At 40.7% G+C, this 18837-nt stretch overlaps 1 protein-coding gene across 7 annotated transcripts in view; it reads left to right on the top strand.

The window, feature by feature from the left end:
* RNGTT (RNA guanylyltransferase and 5'-phosphatase) overlaps nucleotides 1-18837 on the top strand; it is a 200353-nt gene that overhangs the window by 5971 nt on the left and 175545 nt on the right. For 5 of the 7 annotated variants that reach the window (XM_023759335.1, XM_023759337.1, XM_006095368.3 and 2 more), the window contains exons 2-4: nucleotides 3128-3237; nucleotides 10143-10246; nucleotides 10335-10423. In XM_023759335.1, the coding sequence (XP_023615103.1) occupies nucleotides 3128-3237; nucleotides 10143-10246; nucleotides 10335-10423 (303 nt within the window). The remainder of the gene's footprint in view (nucleotides 1-3127; nucleotides 3238-10142; nucleotides 10247-10334; nucleotides 10424-18837) is intronic. The other 2 variants (XM_023759339.1, XM_023759338.1) reach the window with 1 other exon arrangement.

Genomic DNA, 18837 nt, shown 5'->3' with positions numbered 1-18837 from the left:
CGCTGATCCAGGGGGCCGGGAGGCTCTCGGCTCCGCTGATCCCGGGCTGGGACTCTCTCGGCTCCGCTGATTCCGGGGCCCTGAGGGCTCTCGGCTCCGCTGATCCCCGGGCAGTGAGGCCTCTCTGCTCTGCGGCTTCAGGGCTGTTTGGCTTCGCTCTACTGCTTGGAGCCTGAGTATGCAAATTAACCGCCATCTTTTAGCTTCTATAATTGAAACATTGTATCTTTTGGAGCTGTTGCTTCAGGAGCTCAGAGCCCCGCAGCTGCAGGCGGGAACCTTGATTTCCTCTATCGCTGGGTCAACCAAGCATCCTGTTCTCAGCTGCCTGGCTGCCGGCCGCCATCTTGGCTGGCAGTTAATTTGCATATCGCCCTGATTAGCCAATGGGAAGGGTAGCGGAGTGACACCAATTTGCATGTTTCTCTTTTATTAGTGTAGATTATGGAATATCAGAGGTAATGAACCTGTTTCTTTGTTTGAGGTTGGGTAAGAGATGGGGAGGAAAAAAGGGATCAGGGAAGGCTTCCCAGAGGAGCTGATACATGAATTATGTTGAAAAAATGGAAGTTTGCTAGATAGATAGTTGGAGGAGAGGGTCTAATGGCATGAATCTTCTAACATACCATATTATTAACTTATTATGTTTATATTTCCCAGTAGAATGTAAACTCTATCAGGGACTTTTGTCTGCCCCCCCCCCCCCCCCCCAATGTATTCCATGCACCTAGAACAATGCCTGGTACTTAATAGGCACTGTTAAATAACTCAGTGAAGTATAATAATCTAGGTGAAATAATGGTAGAGGTGGTGAGAAGTTGGTCAGATTCTGGATGTATTTTGAAGATGTGATAGGAATTGCTAAGATTAGATATGGGATGTGCTAGAAAGAGAAGAGTCAAGGTCAGGGATAGCTCTAAAGGTTTTGGCCTGAGCTACTAAAAAATGTGTTACCATTTGCTGGACCATGAGAGGACCAGGTTTTGGTGTTTGAATATTGAGATATCATTTGGATATCAAGACTGAGATGTCTGGCCCTGCTGGTTTTGCTCAGTGATTAGAGTCGACCTGTGGACTGAAGGTCTCGGGTTTGATTCCAGTCGAGGGCACATGCCTGGGTTGCAGGCTTGATCCCTGGCCTGGTTGGGGTGCGTTTGGGAGGCAGCCAATCAATGTGTCTCTCTCACATCGATGTTTCTCTTTCCCTCTCCCCCCTCCTCCCTTCCACTCTCTCTGAAAAAAAAATAAAAAAAAAAATAAAAAGACTGAGATGTCTGTAGGACATCAAATATAGACTAAATCAAGTAGGCAGTTTGATAATCACTAGAGTTAAGGGAGATGTTTGGGCTGGAGATACACATTTGTGGGACATTAACACATTGGTGGCTTTAAAAGCTATGAGACTAGATAAGATGTCAGGGGAGTGAGTGTAGATAGAAAGAAGTCCAAGGACAGAGCCCTGGACAAAACATAGAGGGGCCAGGGAGATGAGGAGGAGCCAGTAAAAGAGACTGAGAAGGAGAGGCCAGAGAGTTAGGAAAACCAGGAGGATGTAGTGTCCTGGAAGCCAATGAAAAAGTGATTCATGAGCTCCCTCTTAAATTAAAAAGTGACCAGTCATTTGCGTTGTCTTTTTAAAAAAATGTTTTTTTAAAATTGATTTTAGAGAGAGGAAGGGAGAGGGAGAGAGAGATAGAAACATCAATGATGAGAGAGAATCATCAATCGGCTGCCTCCTGCATACCCCCTAATGGGGATTGAGCCCACAACCTGGGCATGTGCCCTGACCGGAAATCAAACTGTGGTCTCCTGATTCATGGGTCCAAGCTCAACCACTGTGCCACACCAGCGGCTTATTTGAGAACTGATAATTGACCATTGGATTTAGCAATGTGGAGATTATTGGTGATTTTTTAAATCCTCCCCTGAGGATATGTTTTTATTGATTTTATTTTTTTTTTGAGAGAGAGAGATAGGAAGAGAAACATTGATGTGAGAGAGAAATATCGATCGGTTGCCTCCTGTACATGCGCCTGGGATTGAACCCGCAACCTAGGTATGTGCCCTGACCCGGAATCAAACCCACAACCTTTTGGGGTATGGGATGACACTCTAACCAACTGAGCCACCTGGCCAAAGCTGCTATTGGTGAGAAGTTTTATAGAAAATAAAAATTTTTTAAAGTTATCTTTTTATGAAATTTAGGTTAAAGCCTCTGGACAGATGTTAAGATTTTACTCAGATGTTGTTTAGGTAGATATTTATTCTTATTGTTTTATTGTGTTTTAACATATAAAAATTTTAAAATGGGTGATTTAAAAATTGCTTATATAAGGTGACTTCTCCTATGCTTATATTGTGATTCAGAAATAAAGGCCAAAAAGGTCAGTCAGTCTTGCTGAATTATAATCACTGATAGTTGTTTGGAGAATGATTTTGGTTAGCATGCTTCTCAGGATGATCCTTATCCTTAGATGTAGGATAAGTTTCATAAGATAGAGTTTCAAGTTTATATTAAGAAGGTATAGCTCTAACCGGTTTGGCTCAGTGGATAGAGCGTCAGCCTGCGGACTAAAGGGTCCCAGGTTCGATTCCGGTCAAGGGCATGTACCTTGGTTGCGGGCACATCCCCAGTAGGGGGTGTGCAGGAGGCAGCTGATCAATGTTTCTCTCTCATTGATGTTTCTAACTCTCTATCCCTCTCCCTTCCTCTCTGTAAAAAAATCAATAAAATATATTTAAACAAAAAAGAAGGTATAATTAGGAATTTTAAAGAACTGATTTAATTTGCTCTGTTATCAATTTTCTAGTACCATATCTTTAAAGGTTTTAAGGCAATAATTTTTTCATGTAGTGGTTTAGAACTTAAGAGTCTTCATAGAAGTTCTATAACCTGGTAATTTCTCTTTTTCTATTACATTTCTTTGTCAGTTTCTAGAATTTATGTTGTCCTTAAAAGTTCCAAGGCAGTATCTTTTAAAAGTATAGTTTACATTGAGAATGCTTCATGAACAGTTCATTTAAAACATTTTAAGAAAGTGACTTTGAGAATTGCTAATTAGAGCGTTTTAACCTGGACCTTTTTTTTTTTTAAATGAAAATTGTTACTCATCTTCATGTTGTTTAGGAAGATTCTTACCTCTGAAGACAATGTTAGGACCAAGATATGATAGTCAAGTTGCTGAAGAAAATCGGTTTTATCCCAGTATGCTCTCAAATTATCTAAAGAGTTTGAAGGTAAGAAACAAAACATTTTTTATACTGATTTAATATACTTTATCTTCCTCTTGTTCTTCAAGTGGCTTTAAAAAAAACTTTTTTATTTGAAGTTGCAAAAATTGTACAGAGATCTATGAACCCTTCTCCCATTTATTCCCATTGGTGACATCCTATGTAATTGTACAGTATCAAAAGCAGGAAATCAACATTGGTACAGAATTATTATCTATACAAGGTTGGGAGTGGGAAGGGGGTCTGCAACAGTTCTGCAACCACCACCATGAATCTATACGTTGGATCAAACTGCAAAGAACAATACACACATATTCACAAATGAATGCATATAAAAACTGGTAAAAACTAAATAAGATCTGCAACCTGCTCAATGGTTCTGTACCAATGTCAATTTCCTGCTTTTGATATTATACTACAATTATATAAGATGTCAATCCCCAAAAGTCACATATTGTTTTCCCTATTTTGATCATTTTGAGAATTTTATATAAATGGAATAAAACAGTATGTGATCTTTTGGGATTGACTTTTTTCACTAAACATAATTCCCTTGTGTTCCATCCAAGTTGTTGCATGTATCAATAAAAAGTTTATTCCTTTTTATTGCTGAATACTATTCAGTTGTATGGATGTATCAGAATTTATTAAACCTTTCTCCTGTTGAATAGTTAAATAATCTTTTAACCAATTTGAGTTGTCTCCATTTGTGGGGTATTGTGAATAAAGCTGCCATGAACATTAATGTACAGGTGTTTGTGTGAACATGGTTTTCATTTTTCTGGGACAAATACCCAAGAAGATGATTGCTGAGTGCATGGTTGATTTTACAAGAATGTGCCAAACTATTTTCCTAAATGAAATTGCAATTTTCTATGTTATTCTGACACAATACTGATTGTATTAGTTTTCTAGGACTGCTGTAACAAGTTATCACAAACTGGGTGGCTTAAAACAACAGAACTTTAGATTAAAGACAAACAGAAAATCGTAAAAGCAGCAAGAGAAAAGCAGTTAGTTACCTACCAGAGAGCTCCCATAAGACTGTCAGCTGATTTCTCAGCAGAAACTTTGCAGACCAGAAGGGAGTGGCATGAAATATTCAAAGTGATGAAAATCAAGAACCTACAATCAAGATTACTATACTCAGCAAAGCTATAGAAGGACAGATAAAGAACTTCCCAGACAAGAAAAAGCTAAAGGAGTTTATTACCAGCAAACTAGTATTACAAGAAATGCTAAAAGGGTTTTCTTTAGAGGAAGGAGAAAAAATATGGATAATAAATGGCAATAATACATATTTATCAACAATTACTTTAAATGCAAATGGATTAAATGCTCCAATCAAAAGACATATGGGGACTGAATGGATAAAAAAACAAGACCCTTACATATGTCTACTAGAGACTCAATTCAGATCAAAAGACACACAAATTGAAAGTAAAGGGATGAAAAAAGGTATTTTATGAAAATGGAAACAAAATAAAAAGATGGGGTAGTAATACTTATACTGACAAAATAGACTTTGAAACAAAGGCTATAACAAGAGACAAAGAAGGACCCAGCAACTTCAATTCTGGGTATTTACCCAAAGAAACTAAAAATGCTAAATTGAAAAGAAATATACATCAATATGTTTATTGCAGTATTATTAACTATAACCAAGATATGGAAGCAACGTAAGTGTCCAACAATAAATGAATGGATAAAGAAGAAATGGTGCATGTATACAATGGAATATGATTCAGCCATAAAAAAGTGAAATTTTGCCATCTGCAACATGGATGGGCCTAGAGGGTATTACGCTAAGTGAAATAAGTTAGAGAAAGACAAATGTCAGATGATTTCATGTGGAATCTGAAAAACAAGCAGAACAGAAACAGTCTCATAGTTACGGAGAATATTTTGGGGGTTGGGATCAGTGAAAAGGTAAAGGGATTAAGAAGTATAAATTGGTAGATACAGAATAGTCATGGGGATATAAAGTAAGCATAAAGAATATAATCAATGATAATATAACTGTGGTGTCAGAATGGGTAGTAGATTTATTGGGGCAATCACTTCATAAGTTATGTAAATGTCTAATCACCGGGTTGTATACCTTAAACTAATATTGTATGTCAACTGCAATTGAAAAATAAAAAATTACTTTAAAAAAACAGACCTTTATTCTCTCACAGTTTTGGATGCTAAAAGTTCCAAATTTAAGTGTTGGTAGGGTTGATTCTTTGTGGAGGCTTGGAGGGAGATTCTTTTTCATGCTTTTCTCCTAGCTTCTAGTGATTGCCAGCAATTGTTGGCATTTCTTGGCTTGCAGCTCCTTCAGTTGTCTTTGCTTCATTGTTGACATTCTTCCTGTATGTCTCTATGTCCACACTTTTCTCTTATAGGGACACCCTGATTCAGTATGACTTCATCTTGATTATATTTGCAAAGACTCTATTCTTCTATCTAATAAAAGGGTAATATGCAAATTGACCCTAACGTCGGAATGACTGGGAACAACGGGTTGCTATGACGTGCACTGCACCAGGGGGCAGACACTCAATGCAGGGGAAGCTCCGCTTAGCCACAAGCCGGGCTGATGGCTGCAAGTGCAGCGGTGGTGGCGGGAGCCTCTCCCTCCTCCTCTGCAGCACTAAGGATGTCCACCGACAGCTTAAGTCCACTCCCTGCAGGGAGTGGGCCTAAGCCGCAGTCAGACATCCCCTGAGGACTCCTGGGCTACCAGAGGGATGTCTGACTGCCAGCTTAGGCCCAATTCCCCAGGGAATTGGGCCTAAGTTGGCAGGTGGACATCCCCTGATGGGTCCTGGACTGCTAGAGGGCGCAGGCCGGGCTGAGAGACCCCCTGACTACACGGATTTTTGTGCACCAGGCCTCTACTTTCCAAGTAAAGTCATATTCTTAGGGAGTTAAGATTTGAATGTATCTTTTTAGAGGACGTAATTCAACTCATAACATTAATCTTTATAACTCTCCTATTTTATATTCTTGATAGTCTATTATTGTATGCTGTATATTAGTACATTCAGTAAATATTAGTGCCCATTGTGTGCAAGGCTCTTATCATGGGATAGAAGAGTCACGATTTATTTATTTTTATCATCTATCTATCTATATCTATTTATCTAGGTACTTATCTATTTTTTTAAAAATATATTTTATTGATTTTTTACAGAGAGGAAGGGAGAGAGATAGAGAGTTAGAAACATTGATGAGAGAGAAACATCGATCAGCTGCCTCCTGCACATCTCCCACTAGGGATGTGCCCGCAACCTAGGTACATGCCCTTGACCGGAATCGAACCTGGGACCTTTCAGTCCACAGGCCGACGCTCTATCCACTGAGCCAAACCGGTTTCGGCAATTTTTTAACTTATTTATTTGGTTAATCCTCACCCAAGGATATTTTTTCCATTGATTTTTTCATTGATTTTCAGAATGCACCCTGACAAGGGCTGGGAAGGAATCTGCAACCCAGGTACCCATCCTGGACTGGGAATTGAACTTGTGACCCTTTGTTGTTAGCACTGACACTCTACCACTGAGCCATACCGGCCAGGGCAAGAGTCGTCATTTAGATTTTGAAAACTTTTTACTCATAATTTTCTTGGTGTAGTTTTGAATATTTGTTTATATGTTTTATTTTAGCTTATAAACTTTTAATTTTTATTTTCATTATCAATAATTGTACTGAAAGTCATAGTTAACATTTATAAAGCATTAACTATTTCCTAGACAGTGAGCTAGGCAATAGCTGGGTTTAGAAGCCAGCTTGGGTTTGAATTCTGGTTTGCCAATTACAGCTTTGTGGTCAAGTTACATAACATATTCATGTTTTAGTTTCCTCATTTGTAAATGAAATTAGTAAATAAAATAAGGAATGTAGACTAATGCTTGGCACAAAGTAAGGACTTTATTTAAACCTTATAATTCTATGAGATAATACTATTAGCTTTACTCATAGATTGGGATTATTTATTATGAAAAATTCATATGCCTATCTACACTAATAAAAGAGAAACATGGTAATTAGCGTACAACCGCTACCCTTTTCATTGGCTAATCAGTGAGTATATGCAAATTAACTGTCAGCCAAGATGGCGGCGGCAGCCAGGCACTGAAGCGAGCATGAGGCTTGCTTGCTGCGGACTCCAACGTTCCCCGCCTCACTTGCCGGCCTCTCAACTGCAAGTCTAAGCAACTATGTACTATGTTGCAAATAAGAAGGTAAACAAAACACCAGAAACCAGCGGACTGAAACCCAGCCGGACCGAAACATTGTATCCATGTTTTCAGCAGCGAGGCCTCAGAGCTAAAGCTGGCCCAGAATAAAAAAAAAAAAAGAAGAAGAAAACAAGGAGCGGTTGGGAGCTTTAGTCACTCGCCACCCGGAAAACAGCCCTCAGCTCCTCACCCAGACTGGCCAGGCACCCCAGTGGGGACCCCCACCCTGATCCAGGATACCCTTCAGGGCAAACCAGCCGGCCCCTACCCATGCACCAGGCTGCTATCCTATATAGTAAAAGGGTAATATGCCTCCTAGCACCGGGATCAGCGGAGCAGCGAGGCTCCCGGCACCAGGATCAGCGTGACAGGGGGCAGCGCCCAAAACCCCTGATCGCCCTGCAGCTCTGTGTGTGACAGGGGGCGGGGCCACAACCTCCCTATCCGCCCTGCTCTGTTCGTGACAGGGAAAGGCGCCCCAACCCCCTGATCAGCCCTGCTCTGTGCCTGATAGGGGGGAGCTCCCCAATCCCCTGATCGGCCCTGCTCTGTGTGTGACAGGGTAGAGCCATAACCTCTCCATCGGCTCTGCCCCGAGTGTGACAGCGGTGGCGCCCCATCCCCCTGATCGGCCCTGCTCTGTGGCTGATAGAGGGTGGCGCCCCAACCCCCCTCCACGGGCCTTGCTCTGTGTGTGACAGGGTAGAGCCATAACCTCCCCATTGGCCCTGCCCTGAGTGTGACAGGGTGCAGCGCCCCAACCCCCTGATCCACCCTGCTCTGTGTGTGACAGGGGGCGGTGCCCCAACTCCCCTATCGGCCCTACTCTGTGCGTGACGGGGGAGTTCCTCAACCCCCTGATGGGCCCTGCTCTGTGTGTGACAGGGTACGGAGCCCCAACCCCCCTGATGGGCCCTGCTCTGTGAGTGACAGGGGGCAGCGCCCCAACCCCCTGATTGGCCCTGCTCTGTGAGTGACAGGGGGCAGCGCCCCAACCCCCTGATTGGCCCTGCTCTGTGCATCACAGGGGGTGGCGCCGCAACCTCCCCATTGACCCTGCCTTGAGTGTGATAGGGGGCGGTGCCCCAACCCCCCAATCAGCCCTACCCTGAGCGTGACTGAGGGTGGCATCGCAACCTCCCAATCCGCCCTGCTGTGTGCATGACAGGGGGCGGCGCCCCAACTCCCCAATCAGCCCTGCTCTGAGCCCGACCAGGGGCTGCACCTAGGGATTGGGCCTGCCCTCTGCCACCCAGGAGCAGGCCTAAGCCAGCAGGTCGTTATCTCCTGAGGGGTCCCAGACTGTGAGAGGGCACAGGCCAGGCTGAGGGACCCCCCCTTCCCCCCCCACCCCCCCGAGTGCAAAAATTTTTGTGCACCGGGCCTCTAGTGTAATATATGTATGTGTATATGTTATATACTCAGATACATTCACACACAGACACATTATCCACACAGATATCTTAACACACATTTCTACATATATATGTGGCTCGGCAATTAAGTCACACAGTACACTTTCTCAGTTTTCTTGGCTAAAGTATTCCTATATATTTAGAAAATTTATTATTTTTTGCTCAGCCCACTTTACATTCACTTCTGATTTTGAACCTGGAGACAGACATCATGGATTTTAATTCTAACTCACTGAGAAGCTGTAATATGGTGTCTAAATCTTTGTATTTGGCAGTATATATCCTCTGAAGGATTATGGCAGCTAGTCATATTTTAGAAGCACACAATTTTATCTATTTTGTCATGTGTGAAATTGAAATGTTTTTGTTATTTCCCCCTTGTAACAATGGAATTGGAATCATGTAGGCCAGTTTCCATAAGGCAAATCCAACAATAGGTACTGAATAAGTGAAATAATAAAAGAGAGGAAAATAACAACTTAGCAAATACAGGTTATTTTTCTCTGGAGAATGTAGGCTTCAGAATGTGTTGGAAGATGCATGATTAACTTTTTTTCTTGGCTCAGTTCAGGTGTACATTTCTTAGTGGGACTATCTTGCCAGGCTGAGTGCAACTACACCAGTTAGTGCTCAACAGAGGAAATAATGATTTCTGTTTTAATGCAGAAAGAAAAACTGCCTGAGAGATTAAGTTGTCAAAGAGATTCACAGATACGGCCATGTGTTCTGTCCGCCCCCCCCCACCCGCCCCCCCCCCCCGATTATTTAAAAGATTTACAAGGGACTTTCAGCCATACACAGTTTTTACCTTATATACTCACTTTAGAATTTAGCTGTTTGCTGTGATGATTGCTTGGAATGCTGGGCTGATATGTGCCTGGGTTTGGATTGGGGTGTGTTTCAGATAGATGTTATCCCTTGCACTAGCCTCTTGTCTAGTAAATCATAGGTGGAGCAGCGGATGCCGAAAACTATATCAGTGCTTGCGTTTTTTAGGTAGGCTTTTGTGATATTGGAGTCTGTTTTGCTTATGTTTATGTTCCATCATTAGTTTGGGGTTTAATTTATTTCATGTATTGCCTGCTAAGTTCTAGTGCCCTGAATAAGACTTGGATAAGTGATACGTATGTTGTTAATAGGTCATTGGCAGAGTGAGCATAAAACCTCCCAGTGTGGATGGATGAACTGGCGTATTGCCATTTAGTCAGCTTGTTTTGGAACAAATTCAGTTACTAGTAAATCTGTCCCCTTTTTTTTTCTTAATAAGGTTAAAATGGGCTTGCTGGTGGATTTGACAAATACTTCGAGGTTCTATGACAGAAACGACATAGAAAAAGAAGGAATCAAATATATAAAACTTCAGTGTAAAGGGTAAGTCATATATTAGGTTTCTTTAATATTGAAACCTTTTGCTGAAATGTGTAATTTCTTTTTTAAAAAAGTGTTTTCATATTGCTAGACATGGTGAGTGCCCTACAACTGAGAATACCGAGACATTCATTCGTCTGTGTGAGCGGTTTAATGAAAGAAGCCCACCTGAACTTATAGGTATGTTTGACTTGACTTTACCACTGTTGAATAGTTTATTTGTAATTGGGTTTTCATTCTCTTTTTTGCAAGTGAGTTGATGTGAAGGTATGCTTTCCTTTTAAAGTAATCACCAATTATAATAAAAGACTAAATTTTGCAGGCTATAAAATAATTGAATTTTTGTAGTTTTAACATTTTTCAAGATAAAGCCCTAATTACCCCTCTTCGCATGTACTGTTGGGAAACTCTAAACACTACATATTTATTTTTGATAATTGTGCATTTCATACCATATGTATTATACTGAATTTTTTTCCATTCAGTATCTGAGAGTGAACCATGCTGATATATGTATGTAACTGTTCGTTTTTGCCGTTGTGTAGTATTCCATCATCTGGATATACTACAGCATGTTCATTCTCCTGTTGTTATTGATAGCCAGCCGTTATGTGGCTACTGTATGGGGCTTTGCTTTGAAGAACTGTTTTGTCTAGTGGCTCCTTGTTAGCAATGGCTACATGGCCACTAGCTTCTACAATAAAGACTCTCTCATATACCCACAACTTCTTATGGCTTCTCTGTCGAATACCCAGCGTCCAAGAAGGTCCAGTCCCTGGCAGAGGGGCTCAGACCCAACATATATATGATAAAAAAATTAATATTTTTACATATAAAGAAATTTTATAATCCAATAGGCAAGAGAGGTATTCCTCAATAAAAAAATATAGGAAACAATGAAAGCATGATTTTTAAAAGATGAAACACAAGTAGTCAAGAAACATGATTTTTTTTGGTCTCATCCTATATAATAAAAGGGTAATATGCAAATTGACCCTAACTGCAGAACAACTGGGAATGACTGGTCACTATGACACATACTGACCACCAGGGGGCAGACGCTCAATGCAGGATTGCCCCCTGGTGGTCAGTGCGCTCCCACAGAAGGAGCTCTGCTCAGCCACAAGCCAGGCTGACGGCTGCCAGCACAGCGGTGGTGGCGGGAGCCTCTCCTGCCTCCTCAGCAGCGCTAAGGATGTCCGATTACAGCTTAGGCCTGCTCCCCATTGGCAAGTGGACATCCCCCGAGGGCTCCTGGGCTGCCAGAGGGATGTCTGACTGCCAGCTTAGGCCCAATCCCCCAGGGAGCGGGCCTAAGCCAGCAGGTGGACATCCCCCGAGGGGTCCCAGACTGCGAGAGGGCACAGGCTGGGCTGAGGGACCCCCCGAGTGCACAAATTTTTGTGCACAGGGCCTCTAGTTTGTTAATAAAAGATACAAATTTAAATATATGTTGTTACTGTTCCCCATCAAATTGGCAAACATCTAAAAAATTATAAAGAACTGGATAAAATGGGTGCACTCATATATTGTTAGAGTGTTTATTGGCACACCCTTTCTGAAGGGACAATTTGATGATGTTTCTCAATATCATTAAAAGTGTTTATACACTTTGATTCATCAAGGCCACATCTAAGACTTTATTTTAAGGAAGTCAGATATGAATACAAAGATTTATGAGAAAGGAATTTCATCACAGCTTTGTTTGTAATAAAAAAACTGGAAGCAGCTTACATATCTCTTAAAAGCAGGTCATTTACGTTGTACAGTGTGCATCTGCTATTTAACAGAAGAACAATAATATGGGAATATATGACATAGCATTGTGATATGTATGTTTACATAATACACACTCACATGAATATGTGCAATAAGTACACATACATGCACATATATTTAGGTATATGACTAGAAGATATATAGTCTAAAGTAACATTTGCATGATTAGAAACAACTGTTTTCTCATTTAGAGCAGCCATTATAACAGTATATGCTGAATATACTTGAAGAATTCAAAGGAGGGCAGTCAAGAAGTCTTAGCACTTGGAATCAGATGTCATGATTTCAGAATTAACACATTTAGAAAAAGAAGTAAATCCTTACTATAAATTGTCTAGTTGAATTCTTGGGAGAACTGATAGGAAACCTTTCTATATTGAGTATTTTACAGGTTATAAAAATTATAGAACTCTGCTACAATATAATATATGTTTCATATCATGGGTAGTGGTTCTGTTCATGTGGATTGAAGTGGAAGCCTTTGCTTTGGGCCTATCAAGTTTTGGAGCACAGGTTATGTTGGCAATTATTTATGATAGTAATGCTCTGAAGACAAAACGAGCTGGTTGCTGGTAACACCTTTTGAAATAAAAGGTAGTAAAGAATCAATTTAAGTGTTCCTAGGATCTGAAAGTATTGGCCTGCTTTTACAATATTTTAATTGTGTTTTAGTGTCTGTGATGGAATTTTCATTAGCCTTGCACACATTCTTACTGCAGCATACTTGTGAACGACAGTGAACATCTGTGACATGGCAAAAATTAAACTCATGCCGAACCGGTTTGGCTCAGTGGATAGAGCATTGGCCTGTGGACTCAAGGGTCCCAGGTTTGATTCCGGTCAAGGCATGTGCCTTGGTTGCGGGCACATCCCCAGTGGGGGGCGTGCAGGAGGCAGCTGATCGATCTCTTTCATCGATGTTTCTGACTCTCTGTCCCTCTCCCTTCTTCTCTGTGAAAAATCAATAAAATATGTATATTAAAAAAATTAAACATTTATTTATTTTTTTCAGTTTTTTTTATTTCAAGAAAAATGATCTTAAATATAATAGTTACATGCAATAAACGTTAATAGCTCAAGAAAAATGATTTTAAATATGTTACATGCAATAAACACCAATTATTTGAGAAAAATGGTCTTACATATAATAATATTACATGCAATAAATATTAACATTTCAAGAATAAAAGGATTTTAAGTATAATAATATTACCAAAACTGTACTAACATAGTATGATGTCACAAAAGTTGTAGGAAATATTAAAAATCTGCAAATAACAGGATTACTTCTGTTATATTCTAGTATATTTTTTCCCCCTCTGGTTCTATTTTTGTTCATCAGCTTATGTTTTTCATTATATGCCACAAATGAGTGAGATCATATGATATTTATCTTTCTCTGACTGGCTTATTTTGCTTAGCATGATGCTCTCCAGGTCCATCCATGCTGTTGCAAATGGTAAGAGTTCCTTCTTTTTTACTGCAGCATAGTATTCCATTGTGTAGATGTACCACAGTTTTTTAATCCACTCATCTGCTGATGGGCACTAGGCTGTTTCCAAATCTTAGCTATTGTAAATTGTGCTGCTATGAACATAGGGGTGCATATATTCTTTCTGACTGGTGTTTCTCATCTCTTGGGATATATTCCTAGAAGTGGGATTATTGGGACAAATGGGAGTTCCATTTTAAATTTTTTTGAGAAAACTCCATACTTTTGTGAATGACTAAGAAGAATGTATATCCTGCTGCATTGGGGTGAAATGTTCTATAAATGTCTTAAATCCATCTGATCCAGTGTGTCCTTTAGAATCTCTGTTTCCTTGTTAAGTTTTTGTCTGGAAGATCTGTCCAGGGAAGTCAGAGGGGTGTTAAAGCCCCCAACTATGATTGTATTGTTGTCTCTCCGTTAAAGTCCTCAAGAAGTTTTTTTTATATATTTAGGTGCACCTAATGTTTACCAGGGTTATATCCTCTTGTTGGATCGATCCCTTTAGTATGATGTAGTGACCTTTGTTGTCTCTTGTGATGGCCTTCATTTTAAAGTCTATTTTGTCGGATATGAGTATTGCTACTCCAGCTTTTTTTTTCTTTTCCATTTGCATGGAAAATTTTTTTCCCATCCCTTCATTTTCATCCTGTGTGTGTCTTTTGTTTTGAGGTGGGTCTCTTGTAGACAGCATATAGTTGGGTCATGTTTTTTTTTTATCCATTCAGCTACCCTACACCTTTTGATTGGAGCATTTAATTCATTTACATTTAGGGTTATTATTGAGAGGTACTTATTTATAGCCATTTTAATTCTGTATGGCTAGGTTTCTCTCTCTGTTTCTTCTTCTCAGCAATCCCTTACAGCAACCTCTTTAGCATCTCTTGTAATGCAGGCTTGGTGGTGATGAATTCCTTTTAGCCTTTTTTTGTCTGGGAAACTCTTTATTTGACCATCTATTTTGAATGATAGCCTTGCTGGATATAGTAATCTTAGTCTCAGATCCTTGCTTTCTATTATCTTGAGTACTTCATGCCATTCCCTTCTGACCTGTAGAGTTTCTGATGAGAAATCACGTGTCAGCCTTATGGGAACTCCTTTGTAGGTAGCAGTTTTCTTTTCTCTTGCTGCCTTTAAGATTCTCTCTTTGTCTTTAATTTTTGGCATTTTAATTATGATGTGTCTGGGTGTGGACCTGTTTGGGTTCTTCTTGTTTGAGGTTCTCTGTGCCTCTTGATCTTGTGTGACTTTTTCCTTTACCAGGTTAGGGGAGTTTTCTACCATAATTCTTCAAACACCTTCTCTATTCCTTTCTCCCTTTCTGCCTCTTCTGGCACACCTGCTATTCTAATATTGTTACGTTTCACATTGTCCCACAGCTCCCTTAAATTGTCCTCCTGTTTTTTAATTGTTTTTTCTTTTTGGTTCTCTAATTGAGTGATATTTTCAACTCTGTCTTCTAATTCACTGATTCAATCCTCAGCTCCTCCTAATCTGCTGTGTATTCCTTCCAATGTGTTCTTTATTTGTGTTATGCCATTCTTTATCTCAGACTATTATTTTTTCATAGTTACTATATCTTTTTTTATACTGTTGAGCATTTTTAACATCATTACTCTGAACTCTGTTTCAGATAAATTTCTTATCTCTGCTTCATTTATCTTTTCTTCTGGAGAATTCTTTAGTTCTTTCATATGGGGTTTGTTTCTTTGTTTCCTCATTTTGGTTGTCTGTTTGGGTTTGTGACTATGTATTAGGTAGATCCTCTACACCTCTCAATCTCTAGTGCAGGACAGTGGTAAAGGCTGTTTCGGAGTAATTGGACCAGACAAAGACTCAAAGCCTCCAGAGACTGCCTCTTGTCTACAGACTAATAGGATTCTGACTTGAATTACCCCCAGGCAATCGTCCTCAGGTGTAGTGAGAGTTTTTTCAGCAGGATGGGCAGTTGCTTCTGATTGGAAGGTTATTGGCTACTTTTAATTTTCCTAAATGGGCCCTGGGGCAAAGGGTTTTTTACAAAGGGGGGCGGGGGCGGAAAACTTCGGCTCCTGAACCACATGGGGCTCTTTGGCCCCTTGAGTGTGGCTCTTCCACAAAATACCATGTACAGGCGCGCACGTACAGTGCGATTGAAACTTTGTGGCCCATGCGCAGAAGTTGGTATTTTGTGGAAGAGCCACACTCAAGGGGCCAAAGAGCTGCATGTGGCTCGCGAGCCGCAGTTTGCTGACCACTGCAAGGCAGATGTCTATGTGGGAAAGATGTCCTCCGCTGTGTGAGGTAATGACTCAGCCCAGGAAACTTGGGGTGTCTGCCTTCTGAGCTCTGTCCCCCAAGTCCCCAGTCCTGGGTTCTGCTCTCACAGCTCCAGTCCACTTCATTCTCCCTCTGCCAGAGCACAAGTTGGGTAGCTCCACAGGGAATTTTGTGCACTGGCCCTTTAAGAGGGTACCAAACTTTCAGTTGCCACTCCCTGGCAGACAGCACCCCACTGCTTTTCACAGCTAGATGTTATGTGGGTACCCTCAGATTTGGTGCTCTCTGCTGGGGAGCCCAGCTTTGGGATTAGAACCCAGAATTCTCAGTGGCTTCCCCCCCCCCCCCCCCACCCAGCTGAGATATCCCTCCTACCAGTCTCTATGCCAGTGATGGCGAACCTTTTGAACTTGGCGTGTCAGCATTTTGAAAAACCCTAACTTAACTCTGGTGCCGTGTCACATATAGAAATGTTTTGATATTTGCAACCATAGTAAAACAAAGATTTATATTTTTGATATTTATTTTATATATTTAAATGCCATTTAACAAAGAAAAATCAACCAAAAAAATGAGTTCACGTGTCACCTCCGACACGCGTGTCATAGGTTCGCTATCACTGCTCTATGCAGTCTCCACCTTTGGTCCTTGGGTATCAGGGTTCTCTCCTGTGAGTTTTCCGTTGATTATTCCAGAAGCCTTTCCGTATTTCAGTTGTAATTAGCTTGTTCCTGGGAGCATGTTCGTGCAGCTTCCTCCTACTCTACCTCCATTTTTCTAAACTCATTTGTTTTCAAAGCTATTTTAAAAAAAATAATTTTTAAATTAGCTGGTGTAATTGTTAATTCATTCAGTTAGCCTATTTGTGGGATTATGCTGTAGGCTTAGTGGATATGTAAAGTTCTTGAAACACACAGAAGCCTGAAACATTTTTGGATTTGTAGAACTACAGCTTTACAATCCCTTATGTGAAACCCTTGGGGCCAGATGTTTCCAATTTGTACCATGTTACCTTCCCTAGGGACAGTACCTCCTAATTTATTTATAATGGAAGTTCTCAAATATGTCAAAAGTAAGGAGAATAGTAAAATAGAATCCCATATATCTATCATCCAGCTTCAGTAATGATAATTTTGCTGAATTTTTCATCTTTCCTCTCTTCCCCCTCACAAATTTTTTGAGTATTTTAAACAAATCAGAGGTATACCATTTCACTAAAAATGTTTCAGTATGCATTTCTAACTGATTAGAATTTTTGGTTTTTATGTAATCACTATGAAGTTATCCCAAAGAGAATAATAAAAAATTCCTTAATGTCATCTAAAGCCCAGTCCATTTTTAGGTTTCCTCAATTATCTAAAAAATGTTTTTTTCAAGTTAGATTTTCAAACCAAGTTCCAACAGTATCTATATATTGCACTTTGTAGTTATGTCTCTTGCCGCTTTGATTCTCTTTTTTTAATGCCATCAGTTTGTTGGAGAATCAGGTTGTTTGTCCTGTAAAATCCTATATAATACAGGCCTAATATGCTAAGTGACCGGTCATCTAGTCATTCGTTCAACCAATCAAAGAGTAGTATGCTAATGATACGTTAAGGCTGCTCAACTCCTCACTATGATGTGTACTAATCACCAGAGGGCAGATAGTTGACCCGTTGACCAGTTGCTATTATGTGCACTGATCACCAGGGGGTTGACGCTCTGACTGGTAGGTTAGCTTGCTGCTGGGGTCTGGCAGATTGGGACGGGCCGGACACGCCCTGCAGCCTTCCCGAGGTCCCTCCCCGGCTGGCCAACCTGTGTCTCTCCCCGGCCCTGATCGTGCACCGATGTGGTCCCTCAGCCTGGCCTGCGCCCTCTCGCAATCGGGACCCCTTGGGGGATGTCGGAGAGCTGGTTTCAGCCTGATCCCACAGGCTAGGCCAAAGGACCCCACTGGACTTCTAGTGCACCAGGCCTCTAGTATTTCATAATCTGGATTTTCCTATTGCTTCCTCATGGTGTCAGTTAACTTGTTTCTTTATCTCCTCTTTGTCTTATAAGTTGGTAGTTGAATCTATAGACATAATTGTATTCAGTTTTAGGGTTCTAGACAAGAATATTTCATAGAGTATGTTGTATTACTTCCTTACAAGCTGCATCTGGAAACACATCACTTTCACTGGTACTAAGATGAATAAGTGGGTTCAGGTGGCGGCAGCTTGATTCCTCTTATAAAGTTCTTCATCTTTCTTTTACCTAATGATTTTAGTATCCATTGCTGATTGTTGCCTTAATCCAGTATTTCACTAGGGGTTGCAAAATGGTTTTTTCTCATTCTCTCATTCATGTATTAACTGGAATTCTTTAGTAAGGAACTATTCCTTGGTTATCCTGAAATGCAGTTTGTACAGGAAAGGCAAGTTAAATATTTCATTCTTTCCTTTTATTTCTTAACTAGAGGCCTGGTGCACAAAATTCATGCACGGGCGGGGGGTCCCCTCAGCCCAGCCTGCACCCTCTCCAATCCGAGACCCCTCATGGGATGTCCGACTGCCGGTTTAGGCCCGATCCTGGGGATCGGCTGAAGATGCTCAAGCTGTTATATAAAGTGTGGGGCATTTGCATCTAAACTACGCACATCCTCTCGAAGACTTTAAGTCCTCTGTAGATTACTTGTAGGACCTAAGACCCCGAAGTGCTCTGTAAATAATTGTTATGCTGTATTGTTTAGGGAATAATGACAAGGAAAAAAGTCTGTACATGTTCAGTACAGATACAACCCTCATAGGCCTAACTACATAGCGCACGTCAGCAGCCACGTGGCATATTTTTTTCCAAATATTTTTTAAACTTTTTTTATTTTTAATCTTCATGCAAGGATATTTTTTTCATTTAGGGAGGGATAGAGGGAGAAGGAGAGAGAGAAATAGAGATAGAGAGAGAGAGGAACATCGATGTGAGAGAGACACATTGATTTGGTTGCCTTCAGCCAGGGATCGAACCTGCACTGAGGTACGTTCCCTTGATTGGATCAAACCATGACCCTTTAGTGCTCGGCCGATGCTCTAACCACTAGCCAGGGCCT

This window comes from Myotis lucifugus, unplaced genomic scaffold, assembly GCF_000147115.1.
Source record: "Myotis lucifugus unplaced genomic scaffold, Myoluc2.0 scaffold_152, whole genome shotgun sequence".
NCBI lineage: Eukaryota > Metazoa > Chordata > Mammalia > Chiroptera > Vespertilionidae > Myotis > Myotis lucifugus.
The sequence above is the reverse complement of the archived record's forward strand: the minus strand, read 5'-3'. Positions and strand labels throughout refer to the sequence as shown.